Source organism: Fundulus heteroclitus, chromosome 1 (assembly GCF_011125445.2).
Source record: "Fundulus heteroclitus isolate FHET01 chromosome 1, MU-UCD_Fhet_4.1, whole genome shotgun sequence".
NCBI classification, from domain to species: Eukaryota; Metazoa; Chordata; class Actinopteri; order Cyprinodontiformes; family Fundulidae; genus Fundulus; species Fundulus heteroclitus.
In genome coordinates, this window is record NC_046361.1 from 20,571,837 (window position 1) to 20,593,503 (window position 21,667).

Here is a 21,667-nt window from a genome sequence, read left to right on the forward strand (position 1 = left end):
ACGTTCTGTCTGGTGCCAACCTCACACATCCCGTCACCCCAAGAACACGATCCATACAGTGAAACATGGAGGTGACAGCAGAGAATAGGTAACTGGTCTGAGTGGAGCGAAAGATGGATGGTGCTAAATATCGTGATGTTCTTGAGCAGAACCTGCGTCAGTCTGCCTGTGATTTGAGACTGGGGTGGAGGTTCACCTTCCAGGACAATCAACAATCTATATTGTCACCATGTGTTACCGTAGTGATTCTGACACCAGCTCAGGATGCACACAGATTACATATAACACGCAGATGCAACAACACACAATATTTTCACACAGTGTTTTTTTTTGTTTTGTTTGTTTTTTAATTAATGAAATCAGTTGGTTGCACTGACCAACCTGCTTCCTGAGAAGCTTAAAGCGTGCAGATAGTCTTTAGTGTCTGCATATGAGTCCAAAATGAGTCACTCAAGGGTAACTTAATGATACACTCATGCCTGTGGTAAATACGGCACAATAATTTTAAGCCTTCATTTACAGAACTGTGCAATCAGACGTTCCCTGAGAAATTGGAGTGCTCAAATAGGCATTGCCAGTAGTTGTAGGCATGTTCTATGAATTAAATGGTGCAAACTCTTATATTGTCCATGTTTATTCCAAGCTGTGATGCAACAAAAGATCAAGGGGGTGAATACTTTTAGGCCGCTGTATGTATGCCACACTTCTTTGGATTTTATTTCTATAGAAATGTGAAAACCAAGCATAATTTCCTTAAAATTCCCAATTAGGTGCAATGTGTGATGGCTTGTCACATAGAATCCCAATAAAAAAGATTAAAGCTTATGGTTGGAACATGACAAATTATATAATGATTCAACAGGCATAAATCACTATATTTGTCTGTCTGTCTGCCTTAAACTGAAATATTTCTCCTCACTGGCTTCACGCTGGCCAACTCTGTGGACTAACAAACTACATAGGGGAACGTAAGTGCTTTCAACTTAATTGCAGTTTGTACTATATTAATAAATGTAGTACCAAAGCTCATTGTAAACATTTTCATTATCCCAGAGAGGCTATTCTCCATCCTGCTGACAGTGGTGCACTCAAATGAATCCGGCATTAGGGCGTGCATTAGCTCTGTTATGTTTGTGTGCTAGTTCATGAGGGGGTGACTTTGCAAACATTAGCCTGTTTGAGTTTGTGGGGGTTTTGTTTTAGTCTCATTGGCTCTCAATAGGTAATGTCCCTGTAGGAGCAAAGAAGAGAAAGTTTGAGGAGCTGGCAGCAGCACTGTCAGATCAAAGGCATGAAGAAATAAAGAGGAGTTAAAACACTGAGCAACAATTTCTCTCCTCCTCCTCCTCCTCCTCCTCCTCTTCTTCTTCTTCTGCCAATAGTGGAGCAGCACCTGCAGCCTTCACTTCAATTTGATCAGCTAAGAAAATGGGATTATTTTCTGTCTGAGAGGGGAATTCTTTCATTAAATTTCCACACTCTTCCCATCTGTCTCTTTCTGAATTTAGCTCGGTTGTTTTATTTGTTTATCTGCACAGCGATTTGTTCTCCCTTTCGTCTATCTTCTACCCCTCCTCAGCTCTCCATCTCCAGCGCCATTTCCTCCTCCACTGGAGCCCTCCTCTGTCCTCCTTTCCCTGCTCCTCCCATTTTTTTACATACACATCTGCATATTCGGAATGACATGTAACTTAAAACCCAGCTCTTTTCCTTTCACTCAAAAATAAAAAAAATCTAGCCACCGACTATCAAGCACTGACTTTTATTTTGCAGACTTTAAATTGCAACAATATTAACAACCAAAACAGTCATCCGACCATCCACTCGTTGTCTATAGCTGCTTATCCAAGCAGAGATGTGGGGGGCCCAGGGATGTATACGCTCTGGGGGGTGGCTATCTCCAGGTCTCATTGGGTGAGAGGCGGGTACCCCACCTGACAGGTCCTCAGTTTATCACAGAACATTACAGACACACAATTTAGAGAGAACCTTTAATCAAACAATCACGTTATGGGATTGTGGGGGGAACTAAAAGAACCCATGCATGCACAAGGAGAAGATGCAAAACCCCAAGCCGGGATTTGAACCCAGGACCCTCTTTCTACAAGGCAAGGGTCAAAACATGATTACCTTTTTAAAAAAACTTCTAAGATTAATCAACAGGAAATAATCACTAATAAAACCAAGAATTGATTTTTACTATCAATCGACTTAAAATTGAATCACTAATAATTAACTGAGAAAAGAAAGAAATATGATGACTAAGACAAAAAACAAAAACCCAAATTCTACTCACCAAAAACTGACTTAAAAGTAAAGTTTAGTGACAAGTCAATGGACACTCAAAATCCTAATTAAACTGATTGAAACCTAAATGTTTAACAAAGGTTTATCAGTCTCTTAGAAGCATAAAGAAATAGGTTAATTCGGAGTTCTGTTACTTTAGTCTTAAGGGAAAAGTAATGTAGTGTTTGGAGCAGTGGCGATAAGAGATTTTGTGGGCACCCACTGGATGTCGGGAATAACAGCACAACAATAATCTCTACTTGCATATAAATCTGTCCAAGTTCACTAAAACACAGCAGAATTTTTAAGCCTGGTCAGTCCAGTTTAAATTATCTTATCCGCTTTTTTTTCCCCATCAGAAAATGCCTTTGGAAATTATTGTTTTGTAAATTAATGGTTAAGTTTTTCTCACTGCACCATTTTGCCCTGGGGAAGACCCAGAACTCAGTTTGCCTCCTGGACCTGCTGCCCCTGTGACCCGGCCTTGGATAAGCAGTAGACAATGGGTGGATGGATAGATACGCCATTCTCTCCTGTCTTGTTGTTTTTGTCGCCTGACTCTTCCATTTGCACTTGTGTGTTTGAATAGGTGGCCTAGTGGTTAGAGCAGTGTGCTTGCCCTCTGAGAAGGTTACAAGTACCCGGTGCAGTAAGCCACACTCATGAGAATCCATAAGTAACCAATTAGAGACGAGCATTAAGTCACATGGAAGCAAAAAGTTTAAGAACATACACACCCACAAAGATTGATCAGTCTTCTCTCTGACCCAGTTTTTGTTTGTTTTCTTAACTGAACAGGCTGTTAAATCCTGCGTATTGAACATCGTGCGTTTGGGTCTAAACCTTTTACCTCTACATATTGAACCTAATGCTGTGAAATTCACAATGTTATGCTGCACAGGGCTGTGCTGTTCCTTTTTTTGTGATGTCTCGGCAGCCTGCGATTTCAGGGTAGAAGACATTGTTAGGTACTCCAGTCAAAGGAAGACTTGGATAAACATGAGCTCTATGTCATATCAAACACCCAGAAAGAAGAGACTTTTTTTTCTACAACATAGGTTTTAGAAAGATTAGCTCTTTAGTCATTATAATTGTCTTAATACTGGACTGTGCCCATTATTTTTTCTATAATGTTGTTGTTCTATTGACTAAAAGACAAATTCACATGCCAAGTTATACATCACCAACAATCAACACTTAAATTTACATTTAATGATGGATTAATATAAATCTTTTTAAATCCAAATTTGTCTTTTATATGTACTGGCAGGCATTTTCTTTGAGAATGACATTTTTGCAAGGTCATAACTTGTCCTCGGACAGTTGTTATGACTGGATCCAAGGTTCTACGTGTATATTTAAAAAAAAAGCAGACAATATAGGTGTACGGTCATATCAGAGGAAGGCAGGTCTTGTTAAAGCTAAATAAGTTTCAGGTTTGCTGGATTAATATACATTCCTGCAAATTGCAAAAGGTCTGTTTTTTTTTAACATGCTATGACCTGATTTCCGTTTCTTATCCACAGAGTGAACAATCTGCAGATCCATTTCTAGGTGCAGATTGCTGAATCAGACTAAAGAGGACAAACTTCCTTAACATAAAGAAGGACTCAGCGATCAATATCTCAGCTTTTATTTAGGGGAAAAAAGACAGACTAGACCATTATGTCTTGATCAGAGACTCTAATGAACACATTTTTTCGCATTATCCTTGTTCCTTCTCCCCACTGACTCTTCCCTCTCATAGTCTCACAGGGAACTCTGTGCCATATATCTTTTTTTTTTTTTTTTTTACATTAACTCTCCTCCCTACATTATGTATCAATTTCCTCTCATCGAAAACACATTTTCGCTCCTCGCTCTCTTGCTCCTACTTTTTTTTCTTGGCCTATATTTCATCTCTTTGTGTGCAGAGCTTTGCCAAGTGATATTGACCGAATATACTTATCGGCAGCTGTTAAGCAGAGAATGGCTTGTGTCTCTGGTGGGTCTGTGCTGTTTGTAACTCCTGCAAACACACGCCGCAGATGTTTTGCGGGACAAGTTGTGGTTTGCAGTATACGTACACATCATCATACCTAGAGTTATAGCTGCATGCACTGTGAAAAGAGGTCATATGCATCCAGCAGTGTGTTCATGTCGCTTTTCTCCATTGTATGTACTGAACAAGGCATCTGTTTAAATACGTTTTATGTGACTGAAATAATTCTCGTTTTGGTCCGCGCAGACAAAATGCCTCCTCAGATCACCAAACACCCGGAGTCTGTCACCGTCTTTAGCGCCGAGGACTTCGTCATGAAATGTGAAGCCTCTGGCATCCCTCCGCCCAGGTTGGTTCTCACACTCATACCCATAAAAACCTCATAATCCCAGTGGGTCAAAAACAAATAATTCTTGCTTGTTGAACCTTTTCTTTATTTGTCACATTAAAACCAACAGCTTCACTTTTGTCAAATGTTAATTTACAAACCCTAACACAAAGAATTTGATAAAGGTGACATGGTTCTCTAAAGTTTAGTACGCAGTTTAGTAAAGATAATCGTAGTAAAAGAAAAAAATCGGAAAAGTGTGGCTTGCATTTTTTTATTCAGCCTCTCAGAGTCAGCATCTGAGGGAATCACAGCTGCAGCCATGCCATTGTAGCTTTTGCTGTATATTTAAAGTCAATGTCCTGCTGGAAGGTGAATCTCCACCCCAGTCTTAAATCCTTTGCAGCCTCTGCCAGTTTTTTTTCTTCCAGGATGGTGTTTTCAGAGTTAGTTTTTCAACACACATAGGGGTCTGCATATATGTCTAAACCTTAAAATCACCAGTGACCTGTAAGAATTACTAAGCAAGCAATAAAAAGAGTTCTTAGGGAGGGAGGCAATTATTCAGGGGTGCACAAGCGTAACTTAAGTCAAGGTTAGAGACAGCAAGGAAGAAGCTGAGAGGAAACGCCTCCTGATCATCGTTATAGATGGGTTGTTTGGGGTGAATCGGATCCCAGGCAGAAGACAGATCAGGGTGACGGAAGCTGCTTGTTCAGGTGGACTCTTTTTACAAATTAGGTGACTTCTTAAGGCAGTTGTTTGAGATGTTAGAGTAAAGAGAGCTAAATATAAATGCATGTCATTTTGTTTTTCTAAGAAAAATTTGAAAGCCATCTGTTTTCTTTTACGTGAAAGTCATAAAGTCTGGGGCTTGTAATGTGACAAAACATAACTTAGTTTAAGGGGTGTGAATGTTTTTCCCAAGATGCTGTAAGTCAGATTCCATAGTAGCTGCACAGTAGCTTTGCTCCTCTTCTTATGCAACTGAGAACAGTGACCTTCCCTCTCCTTGTTCGGCTGACATCCACATATTAGCAATACACCAGAGTACAGCTTCTTCCAGTCAGAGTTCTTGTTTCAACAGAGGATAAATGTCATTAAGCCCTCGGGCAATCTCCTCTTGAAGTGTCTTAGCTGCTCTGAAGTGTAAAACTGTTCCCGATGCAGAGGAAACGAGATGAATATCGCAATTACACACAGCGCAGGCTTTTCGAGTCCCATTGGGGCATCCAGTGTACATTTTACAGCAATCCATTTGTGCCCTCTATTCCAGTGACATGTTCTTTGCATAATTGACTGCTTTCAGAGACATGAAAATGACTGTCTGACTCAGATGTTCAAATGATCGGTTTGATATCGCTCTACTGTCTCTTTTCTCCTTTTGCTTCAGTTTTAGTTGGACTAAGGATGGAAAGCCATTTGACCCAAGCGATGAGTCGGAGCTTAACATTACAACAGAATCTGGCTCGTACGTTTTCTTTCCGCTCAGTAATAAAATGGACATCCTGAAGCCGTACCAAGGCAAATATGTCTGCTATGCCACTAATGAGCTCGGGACGGCTGTGTCAACTGAAGCAATACTCAAAACGGATGGTAAGAAATTTTTAATTAGCATAAAATACCCAATGGATAGGTAGGATGTTTAAGGTAGAACGTCATATTTGTTTATGTGAATGGCTTAAACTGCGGTTTGTTTATACAAACAGGTTTATTGTATGTTTTTAGCCATCAGAGAAACAGCGAGGAGTTCCTGAAATGTCAGTTTTCTTTGCTGCCTTGTAAATGGATTTAAAGAACAAATCAGAGATAAGCTTTGCCATTGCATATTTATATGGTTGATTTTTTAAATCTCTGAACACAATCAGTGCATCTTCCAACCTTTGTACAGAGATTAGACTGGTGGAAGTCAAACTCTGAACGGCAGAGTTCAGACTGTGCCACCCTGAACAAACACCAGGAAATAACAGCCAAACCATCAGAAGCAGACATTGGGAAGTCTCCACCAGTCTCTCGATGTTTTTTGAATAAAAAAATAAATAAAAATATTAAAATAATAATAAATGAGTGTTTTCCAAAGTGGTGTGGATTAGGGACCATTTGCAGACCCGGAAATGGTTTTGTGCATCCCATTAGCTGAGTTCAGTAATGGTCCAAACTTGGCCTCACCACCACAGACTTTTGCTTGTTTAGGACAAATTGAAACATTTTTGTCAAAATGCAAAATGTTAGATCCAACCAAAACTATTCTTGTTTCATTGTCATGTTGTTTGCTTTTGGTTTTGATTCCCAGTAAACAGGAAAACATAAAATGTCTCTACTAACAGGAAGACTGGGGCACAACCATTTATTAAACTCGGCTAAATATATCAAGCGTTTCAAAGAAAGAGAGCCTCTTATTCCGTTCTTGTTGGTGAGAATAGACAACCATTTCTTATCTATAATAACAAGCCATTGGCTGTATTAAGCAGAGTGGCTCCAGTGCCTTGTGGTGTCTTGCTCCTGAGTGCTGGCAGGATGGAGCAGGAGTTGGATAGCCGGATATGGGGGCCTTGCTGCAATAATATGGGTGGTTTTCTGGTCTGGTAGTAGAAATATCATCCATCTATGCTCCGACTCTCCCCTATAGTCATAAGATATGAATCTTTACCAAAAGAACTGTGATACAAGTGGCTGACATGAACTTCCTAAGTTAGGTGACTAGACTCAACCTCAGTGGAAGAATGAGAAGTCACCCTGTGATTCTTGAGGGACTTGGAGTAGAGCTGCTGCTATTCAACAACAAAACTAGTCAGTGGAGGTGATCCAGCCTTCAGGGAGTTTCCATCTGGAGGTTATCCCAGTACATCCTACTTCTAGGACACCAAGAAATAGAGGGATCTCTGATTTTCCCCACTAGTCTTTTGATCCCTGTGACAAAGGATGGATGGAAGAACCATGTATAAATATATATATATATATATATATATATATATATATATATATTAGGGCTGGGCAACGATTAAAATATTTAATCGCGATTAATCGCCCTGATTAATCGCGATTAATCGCGATTAATCGCATTGTATTTACAAACTCCAAGAATGAATTCAAAAGTAGTGTAAAGAGCACTTTTATTTTAATGTTCTGCTGCCATATGAACAAAAGTGTTGTAACATTTGTAGCACTTATTTTATACTGGATATTTTCAACCCATCTATTGAATTTAGTGCACTAGTTGATCTTTTCTTCATAAGAGAACAAGCACTGCAGCCAAAATATGGCCTTTTTTGACCTGCTGTATATTAGCCAGTCCCTAAGCTTGATGTATCATGAAACTGTTGACCTTTTGGGTTTTGTGGTTTTTATTTTATTATTACAATTTAATAATAATAATAATAATAATAATAATAATAATGTTATGTTCAGTGTTTTTTCGCTAATCCACCTCTTATATATTTCAATCCTTATGTAATTTTGTCTGTGTTGTGTGCACCTGCCTGTTGCTTTAATCCTATAAATTTCCCCGTCGTGGGATAAAAAAAGGATTAGCTAATGTTATCTTATCTTAAATAACACTTTTTAATATATGTACTAGGTTCTTTCAAGGTCTTAATTACATGTTATGTGTGGGCTCCAGTAACATCCATCCATCCATCCATCCATCCACTGATCTACCTGGATGTTCCCTGGAGGACTGAAACGCCTCAGTCAGAGACGTCAGTCTGTGGGTCTGTCGGGGCAATGAGAGAAGTTTCGTCTCCTCTCTCCGTTTCTGGGGCTCGACGTTTTCATGTTTTTTCACGTGCTTAGATAAATTTGTTGTGTTTCCACTGAAATCAACCGGCTTTTTACAAAACATACAGCTTGATTTCATTTACGGTATTAAAATAAAGCCGAACGGTGCTACTTCCTCTGTTCATGTTTTTTTGCTGCTGCGGTCTCTCTCAGCTGTTTTTTTGTCAAGTTTGTGTGAGAGCTGAGTGCGCGGGCCAGGCTGAGCCTGCGTGCTGATTGGCTGGCGCCGCTGAGCCATGTACGAGAGGGGAGGGGGAGAGTGCTGCCGTGACAGCGCGCTGCAGTCAGCGCGCGTGCTGACTGACACTGACTGAAAGCATGATGTGAGCAACATGCGTTAATGCGCGATAAAATAAATATCGCCGTTAATAGTCTAATGAATTAACGCGAAATTAACGCGTTAACTTGCCCAGCCCTAATATATATATATATATATATATATATATATATATATATATATATATATATATATATATACGCTGGAGATAGGCACCAGCACCCCCCGCGACCCCATGAGGGATTAAGCGGTTTGGAAAATGGATGGATGGATGGATATATATATATATATATATATATATATATATATATATATATATATATATATATATATATATATATATATATATACATAACTGTTCTTTGAGGGCGTTGCCCTGTGGTTGCTTTAGCTTTATTGATTTGTCTATCTGGAAACAAAAGTAGCCCACTACGGAGCTACATCATAATTACAACAAGGTAATCAACACACACACACACACACACACACACACACACACACACACACACACACACACACACACACACACACACACACACACACACACACACACACACACACACACACACACACACACGCAGACGAGCCCGGAGCCAACAAGCACCTCTGAGCATCCATCCACCTGCCTGACTGGCCCTCTCCTGGGCGACCTCCTTCCTTCACAGTTTCCCTGACAACGGTTTCCTGAGAAACACTCTTAAGTTGATGTCATGTGACACGCTCTCCAATGGCTCCTGTGGGGTTATCAGCACCGCGCGCAGACGAAGGGGAGATGGAGAGCACGCACGGATGACTCACATTTCTCACCGTTCTGCGTCTTAAAGGCAGCCGAACGGCCCGTGCTCACCTCTGAGGATTCTGTAATGGAAATCCGAGAATAAGTGTGTGTTTAAGATGACACGTGATGAGGACTGCCTCAGGAAATCTTCTCTGTGGGTTGCTGTTTGTTTACCACCTGTTTCCACACAAACTCACCTCCGCGTATGTGTTCCTTGTTTACCTCCACGCAGTCCCGCCTACCCAGCAGAAGGAGAAGAAGGTTACTGTGAAGTCTGATGAGGGAAGCAGCATCGTGCTGAAGTGTAACCCCCCTCAGAGCTCCATGGAGCCCATCATTCACTGGATGGATCCCAGTGAGTTCATTATCTCCGCTTCCATTACATCTGCCTCACTAAAACGGACTCTTACTGTGTATGCTCGTCCTTTTGCAGTCCCCTTTGATCATGTCTGAGAAAAAAGGGACCCTTTAAAAAAGGATTTCTAATCATTTTTAAGTATATTGCAACATTAGAAGGATTAGTTTTTAACCCCAATTCGTCATTCACCTTACAGTTATTTTATTTTACTTTCCCTTTTATAAAAAAAACAAGCCTTTTAAGAGTCTATCTTAGGTTATTAGGATTCCCATAACTTTGATACTAAACTGTGTTCGTGCACCTCTTTCAATGCGTCTCTCCCTTTTCTTCAGAGATGCACCATATGCAGCTCAGTAAGCGGGTGGTGATTGGAAAGGATGGCAACCTTTACTTTGCTCATTTGACATTGGATGACAGCAGGGATGACTACACCTGCAACATCCAGTACAAGGCAACACGCACAATTTTCGCAAAGGAGCCCATCACTCTGAAAGTTAACCCATGTGAGTATATCGGTCTGGAGCTTGACTCAACCAGATGAGGATGCAACCTGAACCAAGGCTGTGAGGCTGAAACACCTTTGTGTCTCAAGGTTTACCACACTGCAAAAAGGAAACTCAAAATAAATGCAATTTTCTTGACATTTTTGCATTTTTCCTTGATTTGAGCAGGTGAATACAACCATTTGCCGATGGAATAAGATTTTTGCACTTAAAATAAGAACAATTCATCTCCATTGTCTTATTTCAAGTGCAGAATATCTAATTATCTTATTTTAGGGATAGAAATACTCATTCCATTGGCAAATACTGTTAGTCAGCTGTTCAAATTAAGGAAAAATATATTAATTTCAAGAAAATTTTACTTACTTTTAGTTCCCTTTTTGCAGTCCATACATTTCATAAAGGTGGCTATTATTTTTTGCCTTTTAAAGCGTCTGTTTCCTGAGCGGATAGGATGCTTTTCTCCACTTCAGTGCCACAGCAAAACTTGGTATTTCAACCTTAGTGTAAAAACAAAAGGAAAGAAATAAGGCCTCATACTGCCATGTACAGTTAGGTATTTGTTAAAACCATGTGTAGTGGCATAATTTCCTGACCAAAGTATCGACTACATCTGCTGGACGTCCCAACCCAGTCAGCAGGGAGTCCATACCTTCTTAGCCCAGTTGTAATGAGATGCGTCTCACAGTGAGAGGCTGCTGCAAGCATCTGTGGCTCAACTAGAGGTCAGAAAGATGAACATGTGTTAACAGGAGACCCCTGTGTGCAAATATGTGCCTCTGCCGCTACTGAGTTAGTAAACTTGTCCCGGCATAATGTCCGAACCCTGCTTCTCACTGCAAGGGCGTGGCAGCGTTGCCGTAGTAGAGGCTGCTGTGTCAGCAGCACAGCTATCTGAAAATTGCCCATCCATATGCATGAGTCTCTTTCTCTTTGTCTAAAAGCATTTCTGCCTCTCTATGTCCAGCCAATTCGGTAGTGCGGAACCGGAGACCACACATGATGAGGCCTGCTGAACGCGAAAGCACGTACAACGCCCTCAGGGGCCAGACTGTAGAGCTCGAGTGCATTGTTACAGGCCTGTAAGTATCTTACATGCCTGCCAACCTATAGGCACCCTTGCCTCCATTAAAGAGGAAATAAAGCAGCTCTTTTAAATCAATCTTTACTGCCACTCATCCTCTTTTTCCAACCTACTCTTGACTCCATTTGCTCTTGCCTCGTCTACTTCCTTCCTCCTCTTTTTTTTTTTTTTACCAGCACGTCCCCTTGTGCGCCTGCTTTTACGCGCCTTCTTCTCTGTTTCTCAGCTGACTCTTTCCATATCCATCTTTGTATTCTGCCTCTAACTGTGGCTGTCTTAACTCTCCTCTTCTTCAGTCCAACTCCTGAAATTACATGGCTGAAGAAGGAAGGCGAGCTTGACGAATCTCGGACAATCAAAAAAATGTTTGACCGACAACTGCACATCAATAACGTCTCTGAAAGTGACAGCGGCGAGTACCAGTGCATAGCCAAGAACACCCAAGGGAATGCCAAACACACCTACCACCTGAATGTAGAAGGTGCGTCTCACTCTCTTCTTCACAGACACACACAGAACCAAAAAGACAGTAGAGCAAAATTATTCTCTACTGCATGCTTGGATATTTGTAGTTTAAAGTTTTGTCTCAATAAATGAGAACCTCACAGCAAATATGTTTTAATTCAATGCAAATAAGGTAAAAAAAAAAAAAAAAACATAGAGTAATATATTCTGTTCAAGCTTAAATTTTTCTGAGAGACTGAATTTTGGATTTTGTATTAACTGTGACCCAGAATCATCAAAAGTAACGCAAATAAACACTTCACAGATCAGTCTGTACCTGACGTATGATTTTTTATTTTACTTTTTGGATTGAATTTCTAAAATAAATTCACTTTTCAATGATAATTTCAGTCAAAGGTGTCTTGATGTAATTTTATTACTATCAAACACAGGTGCCAATTTTCACACATCATCACTCAAGTCAACAAAATCATTGGTTGAGTTCAAAGCTCATGGTTTGAGTTGCACAATGCCTCTGAGGACCACTCCTTCATCTGCAGTAGCTACTTCCCTCTGGATGGTGCAACAAAGTTCTCACTGCCACCGAAAACTTGTCTTAAAGGGCCATGACAAGAAATGTAATTTTTCTGAGGTTTTGGGGGTATAATATCATCTTTTGTGCACTGATGAGGCCGTGTGAATATTGAAAGTGAACATGGGTCTACAAATATGTTTTGTAGACCCAATCAGAGTGAAGTCCACTAAGTAGAGCTCCTTATCATTATTGCATCCAACCGTTTTACTGAGGAGGAACTTGTGGCCTGACAAAACAACAAGCTGATGTTATTTTTTTAAATGAAATGGAGAATTTACATATGCAGCAATATGAACTACATGAAATAGTTTATACAGTGATGTCATGGCACCTTTAAAACATTTCCCCATATGCGATGACCCTTTAAAACATGTTATCATTGCCAGTGTTCCTTTATTTGGCTCTTCAGTTATTTAATACATAGATGTCTTTTGTTTTACTTTGTATTCTTGTAGAAATGTATGTAGTAAATGTAAATGCTGTAATAAAACCCTATTGAAGGAGAACTTCTCTCACCTCAAAAGTTAAAGGATCCATCCATCCATCCATCCATCCATCCATCCATCCATCCATCCATCCATCCATCCATCCATCCATCCATCCATCCATCCATCCATCCATCCATCCATCCATCCATCCATCCATCCATCCATCCATCCATCCATCCATCCATGGGTGCCTGGTTATGCAATTTTCTATTTGATTGAAAAATTTCTAAGCAGGAAATCATTTAACTTTTTGTTAATTTACTTTATAAACTGCAATGTTTTAGTTAATGCTGGTATGTGCCCTGTTGTGTCTTTTGCAGCTGCGCCATATTGGACAGAGATCCCCCAGAGTCTGATCTATGCCCCAGGTGACTCGGTAAGACTTGACTGTGCAGCAGAGGGTACCCCCTCCCCTACCATCAGCTGGACTAAGAACGGAGATGAAATCTCAGGTCAGAGCATACATCTCACTGGACCAATCTCAGTCAACATCCTTACGTATTTAAGATATACTGAAATGTGTAACTCCTTAACAGGAACCGACTCCAGACATGCTGTGATAGCAGAAAACGCATCACTGATCCTAAACCATGTCAACTTTGGAGACACAGCTGTCTACCAGTGCCGGGCCTCCAACAAACATGGCACCATCCTCATTAACACCTATGTATATGTTCTCGGTGAGCATTAACTTTTTACTTGTTAATTTATCTCTATTTTCAATGTGTCCATCTCTGCACATCTCTCACATGGAGGAACAAACCTGTCATAACTGAGAACAAATACAGACATGGATACAGTGCACTGAAAAAAAAATTAAACTGGTAATTTTAACGTCACAGTAAGGATTTCAAATAGCGATGCACTGATATAAAAATTTAGGCAGATATCGATATCTGATAATAATATTGCTGTTATGCCCGAAAAATTTATATTTACTAATGTGTGTGTGTGCACACACACATTTACGTTTCTTAGATGATCAAGTTTTGCACAATTTTGTACCGAATGAAAACTATGCTGACTGAATTTTTGAATGCGGGTTATAGTCGAGACTTACAAGCTGCTTTTCTTATGTATTCTTTCAACATCATGAAAAACTACCTCACTGCTGACATTGCATCTCTGCTTCATTAAATAAAAAACACAATCCTGGCTGCAATGCATTACTGTCACTGTCCCATGGCTGGAAAAAAAATCACCAACCTCCTCCGCTCCTTCTCCTGAAAAACAGGCACAAAGGGAAACTAGATGGAAATAAACATCAGTTGTTATATTGGCCCAGTTTCACTTATCGGACCAATACCGACATGTTAAAAAAAAATCTTTGCCAATAGCGATGTTAATGCTGCTATATTGCGCATCCCCGGTTTCAATTCTCTAAACAAAGTTTAATATTTCTTTAGTATTGAAATAAATCGTAATTGACCATAAAAAATTGCTTCAGTGACTTTAAAACACAATATAAAGAAATAGGGGGAAGAACTATGACAACAAATAAAGAACTAAATAACTGTATATAATAAAGAACTGAATCATAAAAACATAAAAAAAAATAAGAATTCTACATTTCAACAAATCAACTACAATAAACTAATCAGGAATGATAAGAATCATATACATGATTATAGTTACATGGAATACTGTAATACTTTTGTTAAACTCTTTGTTTCTGCTGCATTTCTTGTCAGAATTACTTGGTTGAAATGTTTATTAATTTATGCACTTCTCCTTAGTCATGACTGTGTGTTCTTTCAGAGCTGCCTCCCCAGATCATTACAGAAGACAGGAAAGTGTACACTGTTACCGAAGGCCAGAGCGCTTCACTGGAGTGTGAGACCTTTGGCTCTCCTAAACCCGAAGTCACATGGTGAGGAAAACCTTCCTACCGGTTGATTAGGTGCTCAATGTTTGGACAGATTTTTACTGTGTTTGCTACTGTGTAGGCAGCTCTTCATATGCATAAATTAACAGCCCAATGTCGTTACAACTGGGCTGTGACTGTGAAATGTGTAAGCTCGGCATGTGTCCAACCTGGCTTTGTTTTTTATATGTAACACAGGCAAAGTGGTGTTTAAGCCGGTGAATTTATTGGGCTAACTTTGCACTCAGCTTGCCAGTTTTTTGATGTGTTCAGGGAGAGTGGGACATCGTACCTTCTGGCTAATCCCAGAGTTAACTCACTCAACAATGGGGGGCTTCAGATCTTTAAAGTCAGCCATGACGATGAGGGTTTCTACACCTGCTCAGTTCAAAACGCCAACTTGTCAATCACTGCCAAGCTGGAGGTGTTCAGTAAGTCACACACACAATTACACCGCCACACACAGTGCATCCCTCTTCCTTTCATGCAACCTCCTGCAGCTTGACTCTGCCTAATTTCCTTATTTCCTCGTATCCCCTTCTAGACAGGACAGTGATCTTGACACCACCCAAGGACTTAAAGGTGCAGCCTGGAACTACAGCAACCTTCACATGTGTGGGCCTTTCTGATACCAGTCTGAGGACTCCTCAAATCCAGTGGAGAATGAACAACCAGAAGCTGATGGAATCCTCTAGTGATGAAAAGTGAGGCTGAAAATGTGCCTGGTAGAGATCTCACTGTAATGAAGATCATCTTGGAGAATTTCATTTTCACACTTAGGCCAACCTTTCATTCCATCATTCTGCTAATGTTGCACTGTGCTGAATATAGTGTTCCTTGCAGAAATAGCCATTATCCTAGGCCCTTTAAAGATTTTTTGTCACATTATAATCACAAACTATAATGTATTGGTTGTTATTTTTTTTTCTAACCAACACAAATACGTGCGTAGCATGAAAGTAGGGAAAAACAACAACCCCTGAACATCTCACCGAATGTCACCTGAAAATGAAAAGAATACAACAAAGCTGCCAAGTCAGCTAAACTAACATTGTACACTAAATCTTCCAAAAGAAACATTCCTCATAGTAAAACATGGTAATGGCTCTATCATCCTTCGGGGTTTTCTTTAGCAGAAACAGCCAGAGTTGATGTGGAGATGAACGGAGCTACATGTAGGGTGACGTTGGATAAAAGCAAGTTAGAAGCTGCAAACGACTTCAGAGCTACAATAGAATGGTTTAGATCAATGCATGTTGATCATGATTGGTCAAATATATTTATAGACCTAAACCCATTTAAGTATCTGTGACAAGACTTGGAAATGTATATTCATATGTGCTCACTGTCCAATCTGACTGAGCTGGAGCTATTTTGAAACAAAATTTCATTCTCTGGTTGAGCAAAACTTTCAGCTATAACTGCAGCCAAAAGTGGTTCCATATAGCATTTACTCATGGGCAGCTTTAGACAAATACACATATCACAGATTTTTTACTTGGTAAAACTGTGAACATGCTCATACATTTTGTCAGTCTGTCACATAAAAATCCCAATAAAATATACTGATGTTTGTGGTTGCACCATGACAAAATGAAAAAGGTCAGTGGGGACGAGTATGTTTGCAATGAACCTTAAGGTGAGATGGATGGTCATGGATTAGACTTTAAGGGTAGAGGACGATGATGATGACAATAATGACGGCTACACTTTGTCAGATACACGTTTGATGGAGCGGACTTCATAATCACTAATGTGGGACCAGCTGATGAGGGCATTTACACATGTGAGATCATCTCTTCGCTGGACCAGGCCGAAGCCAGCGCCACTCTCACTTTATGTGGTAAGCTTGCAAATCAGTCAGTGTCTTAGGCAAAATTATACACAGGTAAAAAGCTAAAGATATGTTATGGAACCATATTTTAATAAATTAATTAATTAATTAATTAATTAATTAATTAATTAGCGCACAAGCAGATGCATTCATTACTCTTTTACTGGTTTTCCCCACAGACCGTCCAGACCCTCCAGGTCTCCTCCAGATCTCCGATCCCAAAAATCGTGAAGTCTCTCTCAGCTGGACTCCTGGAGACGACCACAAGAGCGCTGTTCTAGGTTTAGTACCAATGCAAAAACATCAGCTCGGATTTCTGTCTTTCTTTTAGATGCATTCCCTTTGAGACTCAATATATGAAGTCAGTTATTTTACAATCAACTTTGTTATAATAACCTGAACCTACTAATGCCAAGACTTGCTTCTCCCGGGTTTAGAAATCAGAAACTGTTGCACAATGAGCTCAAAGTCTTTTATCATGAAAAGGTTGTCCTGACAGGCTGTGTCTCCACAGAGTATGTAATAGAGTTTGAGGACCAAGATTCAGAGGAAAGGGGTTGGGAAGAGCTGAAGAGAGTAGGAGGGAACCAGGAGAGAGCCGTCCTCTCCCTCTGGCCTAACATGTCCTACCGTTTTCGGGTCATTGCCATCAATGAAGTGGGGAAGAGTGACCCAAGCAAACCTTCTGAAATCCACAGTCAACCACCTGAGGGTAAGAGATGGCAATATCTGGAAAAAAAAAACTTTAGGATCAGATTAGATCCAACCTCCACTCAACTTGTCTTGTTTACCCACAATGCAGCTCCTGACAACAACCCAGGGGATGTCAGGAGTGAGTCCGTAGAGCCAGACACTCTCCTCATCACCTGGGAGGTACACCTAATTCTTGAGTGTGCTGGTAATTAAAACAATCTCAAACAAGGCCGTGCTTTATTGCCCTCTGTTCTCTTTCTTGCAGGAAATGGACAAACGTAACTTTAATGGGCCTGACTTTAAGTACAAGGTGCAGTGGAGGCGCGTGGTGGGCAGCGGACCAAAGTGGCACGAGAGGGAAACAACTCAGCCTCCGATCATTGTTACTGATGTTGGCAATTTTTCTGCGTTTGAGTTCAAAGTTCAAGCTATTAATGCGAATGGTGAAGGACCGGAGCCAGACCCCGTTATTGGCTACTCAGGGGAGGATGGTAAATTGGTTAAAAGACACACTTCAGTCACTATGCCCTAAAAAGGTTTTCATAACCCTTGAACTTTTTCACATTTTGTCAGATAATTACCACAAAGTTCAATGAATTTATTGTGATTTAATTTGATAGACCACCCAGTGGTGCACAGTTGGGAAGTGAAATGGAAAGCATTTCAACAGATTTCTAGAGTCTATAACTCAAATCTGTCCTATTGAAACTTTTCCAACCTTAGCTGTGGATCTCGGCAGCTCCTCCAGAGTCACCATGAGCATCCTGACTGCTTCTCTGATTAATGCTTTCCTTTTGCAGCAGTTAGTAAGGGTTGACAACTATTTCTTGGTAGGTTTGCAGTGTTGCCATTCTCTTTCCATTTTCAGACAGTACATTTGATACATAAGAGCTCATGACATAGTTTTATGACCTAACCCTGCTCTAGACTTCTCCACAACTTTATCCTTGAACCGTGTGCTGTTATCTTTGATACTTATGTTCTCTAAAAAGCTTTTAAGGCCTTCATAGAACAGCTGGATTTACACTAATATTAATTCAAATCCAGGTTTACTTAAGGATACCAGAGTAACTTTTTAGATCTTTATTTGTACTTTATTGAAGAGTAGCAGGAAGAAAGCCATTATTCAGCAAAGACGCAGAACAAGGTGCTCTGGTCAGGTGAGACCAAAACTGAAGTTTTTGCACATCCCCCTAAAGCAGCCTCTCATGATGAAAGACGGTGGTGGCACCATCCTGCTGTGGGGTTGGTTTTCTTTTGCGGGGACCGGGAAGCTGGTCAGAGTAAATAGAAAGATGGATTTAGATGAATACGTATGCATGGGCATAGACATCAGGCCTTAGATGTGCAAAGCTGATCCAGACACAGCTCAGAAGACCTGCAGCTGTTACTGCAACAAAGAGTGGGCTACAAAGTATTGAATACCAGTTGAATACCAGTGTGCTCCACGCTATTTAGATTTCAGAAAAAAATGGCATCTGATTAGGATGCCTCCTGAATGCCTCCCTGGTGAGGCGTTCTGGGCATGTTCCACTGGGAGGAGAACCAGAGCAAGACCCAGGACACGCAGTGTTTGGCCTGGGAACGTTTTGGGATCCCCCCGGAGGAGCTGCTACCCCTGTGATCCAATCCCAGATAAGCGGAAGAAGAAGAAAAGGAAGAAGAACAATATTAAAAACTCTATTTTTTCATGCAAGCATTTTTCTTGCTTTGTGTTAGCCCATCATATAAAATCCCAATAAAATACACAAGATGTGAGAAAGTTCAAGATGAATGAAGTGCCTTCTGCAAGGCACTATTCAGTCTTTTGTTTAACTATGAGTATTTAACCTACCATCTGTCTCCTTCCACTCTCTCCCAGTTCCCCTAGAACCTCCCATGGGCGTTGGACTTGAAATACTTAACAGCACTACCATCAAAGTGAAATGGGCTGCTATAGACAGAGCGACAGTCAGAGGACACCTGCTGGGATACAAGGTGCTGCGACTCCGTCTTCTTGGTTCATAAAAGTCTCCTTCAACTCAAAATCAGTGCCCCATTCAGTACTGCCAAAATATTTTTAGTCCTCAAATTCATTTCTGCATTTGTGTGATTGATTTTGGCACATTAGATACAACTGACCAGGAAGGGCTCCAGGGGCCACGACCGAGGGCGGCGATCCAGGGAGGCTGAGACCATTGTCAGGGAGGAGACTGGTCCCAATGAAGAAATGAAGGTCATCAGTAATCTTAGACCTTACTCCCACTACCTGCTGTCCGTTGCCGTTTATAACAAAAAGGGAGATGGACCCTTGTCTGAGCCGCTGCCCTTCGATACCACGGAGGGAGGTGAGAATAAAAGACAGTAGGGGGGAGGGGGAGACGGGTGACACGGCTGAATGGAGAAGCAGATATGTGGGCTTTGATTAAGTCTGAGCTTTTTGTAATTGTGTGTCTTTTGCTTGCTGCTAGTACCCAGTCCTCCCACATCCCTGATCCTCGACAGCCCATCAGAGACAGAAATGACCCTGCAGTGGACGCCTCCGGCCCACCCTAACGGAATCCTCACTGGATACCTGCTTGAATACCAGCGCAGTAAGCATAATTTACGTTTCATCGGTTTGATTCACCAGTTCTTCTGTACACAACATGAAAGATGCACAACTGCACAGTCCCAGATAAATCAATGAAACCGTTCAAATGCCACAGCATCTTAATTATGTGCATCAATCAGCCATTTGTCACACGTAGTGAATAGATTTGGAATCTGCTGCGATCAGTTACAGAGAGCGACGACAGCCCTTTACAGAAGATCGAGATAGATGACCCCAAAGTCACCCACTTTACCCTGAAGGGCCTGGACCGTCACAGCCAGTATCGCTTCTACCTGAAGGGGCTTACTAAAGCTGGGAAGGGAGCGCCCAGTATTGTGACAGGGGCCACCACACTTGATGGAGGTAATTTTTCTAGTTCTTCGTACATGTTTATCTCGGTCACTTACGATATTGTTCAAAAGTTAATTTATGTCAGTAATTCCATTGAAAAAGTGAAACTTGTATAGTCAGAATGCTGAGTGGAAGGAAAAGGTATCGAGGATTGTGTGGACTACTTCTGCAGAGATTTAAGGGCCACTACGCACAGACCTCTCTAGAAAATTGACAAGAACTGTGGTTCCTTGTGTTAAGAGTACTTCTAATCCAGAGACAATGTCAGGTGCATTTTATCTGGTGTGCAAGAGTCTTGGGGGGGGGGGGGGGGGGGGTTGCCAACAATTCGAGTGTGAAGTTGTTTCCATTCAGTGATGATTTGGGGAGACATGTCATCTGCTGTTGTTATCAAGGTAAACACTTAAGAACCTTTCATTCTTTCCTCTGCTGTCAACCTTTATTGAGATGCTAATTTCATTTTCCACAAGGACCTTTAACCGTCATGTCTTTTGTAATCGGATCGTAGCGCAGACAAGAGCTCAGGAGCCGCACAGCAAATTTAATGGCAAAAAATACAGACAGGCAGGTGAAACAATGGACCAGGACACTACAGGGTGTAGATCAGAACAGGGGTTGCATAACTGAGGACCTGACAACTGGGTATGGCTAAGCAGACAGAATATATAGCGGAGGAGAAGGAAGGAACAGCAGGTGGAGCAAATTACACAGGTGAGAGAAGTAATCGGCAATTAGGCAGTAGGAGAGGAAGGGCAGTGGACTGGCACGGGCAGAGGGAGAACTGTATCTAAAGGAATCATGAAGAATGGTCAGACATGAGGGAATAACCTAACTAAACCGAGGATGGGCAAGCAGAAAATAAAGATCTAGCAGAACAGAAGCGGACACAGGAACCAAAGCTGACAAATACAAGAATGAATTAATAACATAAATGGTAAATGGCTTGTACAGTGCTTTAACTAGTCCGACGACCCCAAAGCGCCTTACCCTACATTCACATTCACACATTCACACCCTGGCGGTGGTGAGCTATGTTAGCAGCCACAGCTGCCCTGGGGCAGACTGACAGAGGTGAGGCTGCCATACATAGGCACCACCAGGCCCTCTGACCACTGCCAGCAGGTAATTTGGGTGAAGTGTCTTGCCCAAGGACTTTGATTGAACCAGCAACCCGTCAATTGCAGGATGTACTCCCTATATCCCGTGCCACTGTTGACCCAAATACTAAAAATGTAGTTTTTAGAAAACTAAACTAATGACAGAAACAAGGAGCCTAACACTAAATGATAAAGAACAGAAACTGACTGCGACAGAAATTGGAACTAAAAGAGTAAAAGATGAGTAAGGTGGTAAAACATAAACTAAAACTGGGAACCTGACACAGAAGAATTAAAGTCCTGGGGATCCTGACATTAACATAACAGCAGTGCCGAGAATATCAGTATCTGCTTTAA

The 21,667-nt window shown here is 41.0% G+C and overlaps 1 protein-coding gene across 3 annotated transcripts in view; it reads left to right on the plus strand.

Annotated features, from left to right (window-relative positions):
• l1cama (L1 cell adhesion molecule, paralog a) overlaps positions 1-21,667 on the plus strand; it is a 63,700-nt gene that overhangs the window by 34,687 nt on the left and 7,346 nt on the right. For 2 of the 3 annotated variants that reach the window (XM_012866578.3, XM_012866576.3), the window contains exons 3-23: positions 963-968; positions 4,514-4,616; positions 5,989-6,191; positions 9,660-9,782; positions 10,118-10,288; positions 11,256-11,370; positions 11,669-11,853; positions 13,220-13,351; positions 13,436-13,579; positions 14,658-14,769; positions 15,037-15,194; positions 15,308-15,467; positions 16,482-16,606; positions 16,777-16,878; positions 17,112-17,309; positions 17,400-17,470; positions 17,556-17,781; positions 19,152-19,267; positions 19,401-19,617; positions 19,741-19,863; positions 20,049-20,225. In XM_012866578.3, the coding sequence (XP_012722032.2) occupies positions 963-968; positions 4,514-4,616; positions 5,989-6,191; positions 9,660-9,782; positions 10,118-10,288; positions 11,256-11,370; positions 11,669-11,853; positions 13,220-13,351; positions 13,436-13,579; positions 14,658-14,769; positions 15,037-15,194; positions 15,308-15,467; positions 16,482-16,606; positions 16,777-16,878; positions 17,112-17,309; positions 17,400-17,470; positions 17,556-17,781; positions 19,152-19,267; positions 19,401-19,617; positions 19,741-19,863; positions 20,049-20,225 (2,967 nt within the window). The remainder of the gene's footprint in view (positions 1-962; positions 969-4,513; positions 4,617-5,988; positions 6,192-9,659; positions 9,783-10,117; positions 10,289-11,255; positions 11,371-11,668; positions 11,854-13,219; positions 13,352-13,435; positions 13,580-14,657; positions 14,770-15,036; positions 15,195-15,307; positions 15,468-16,481; positions 16,607-16,776; positions 16,879-17,111; positions 17,310-17,399; positions 17,471-17,555; positions 17,782-19,151; positions 19,268-19,400; positions 19,618-19,740; positions 19,864-20,048; positions 20,226-21,667) is intronic. The other variant, XM_012866577.3, reaches the window with a different exon arrangement.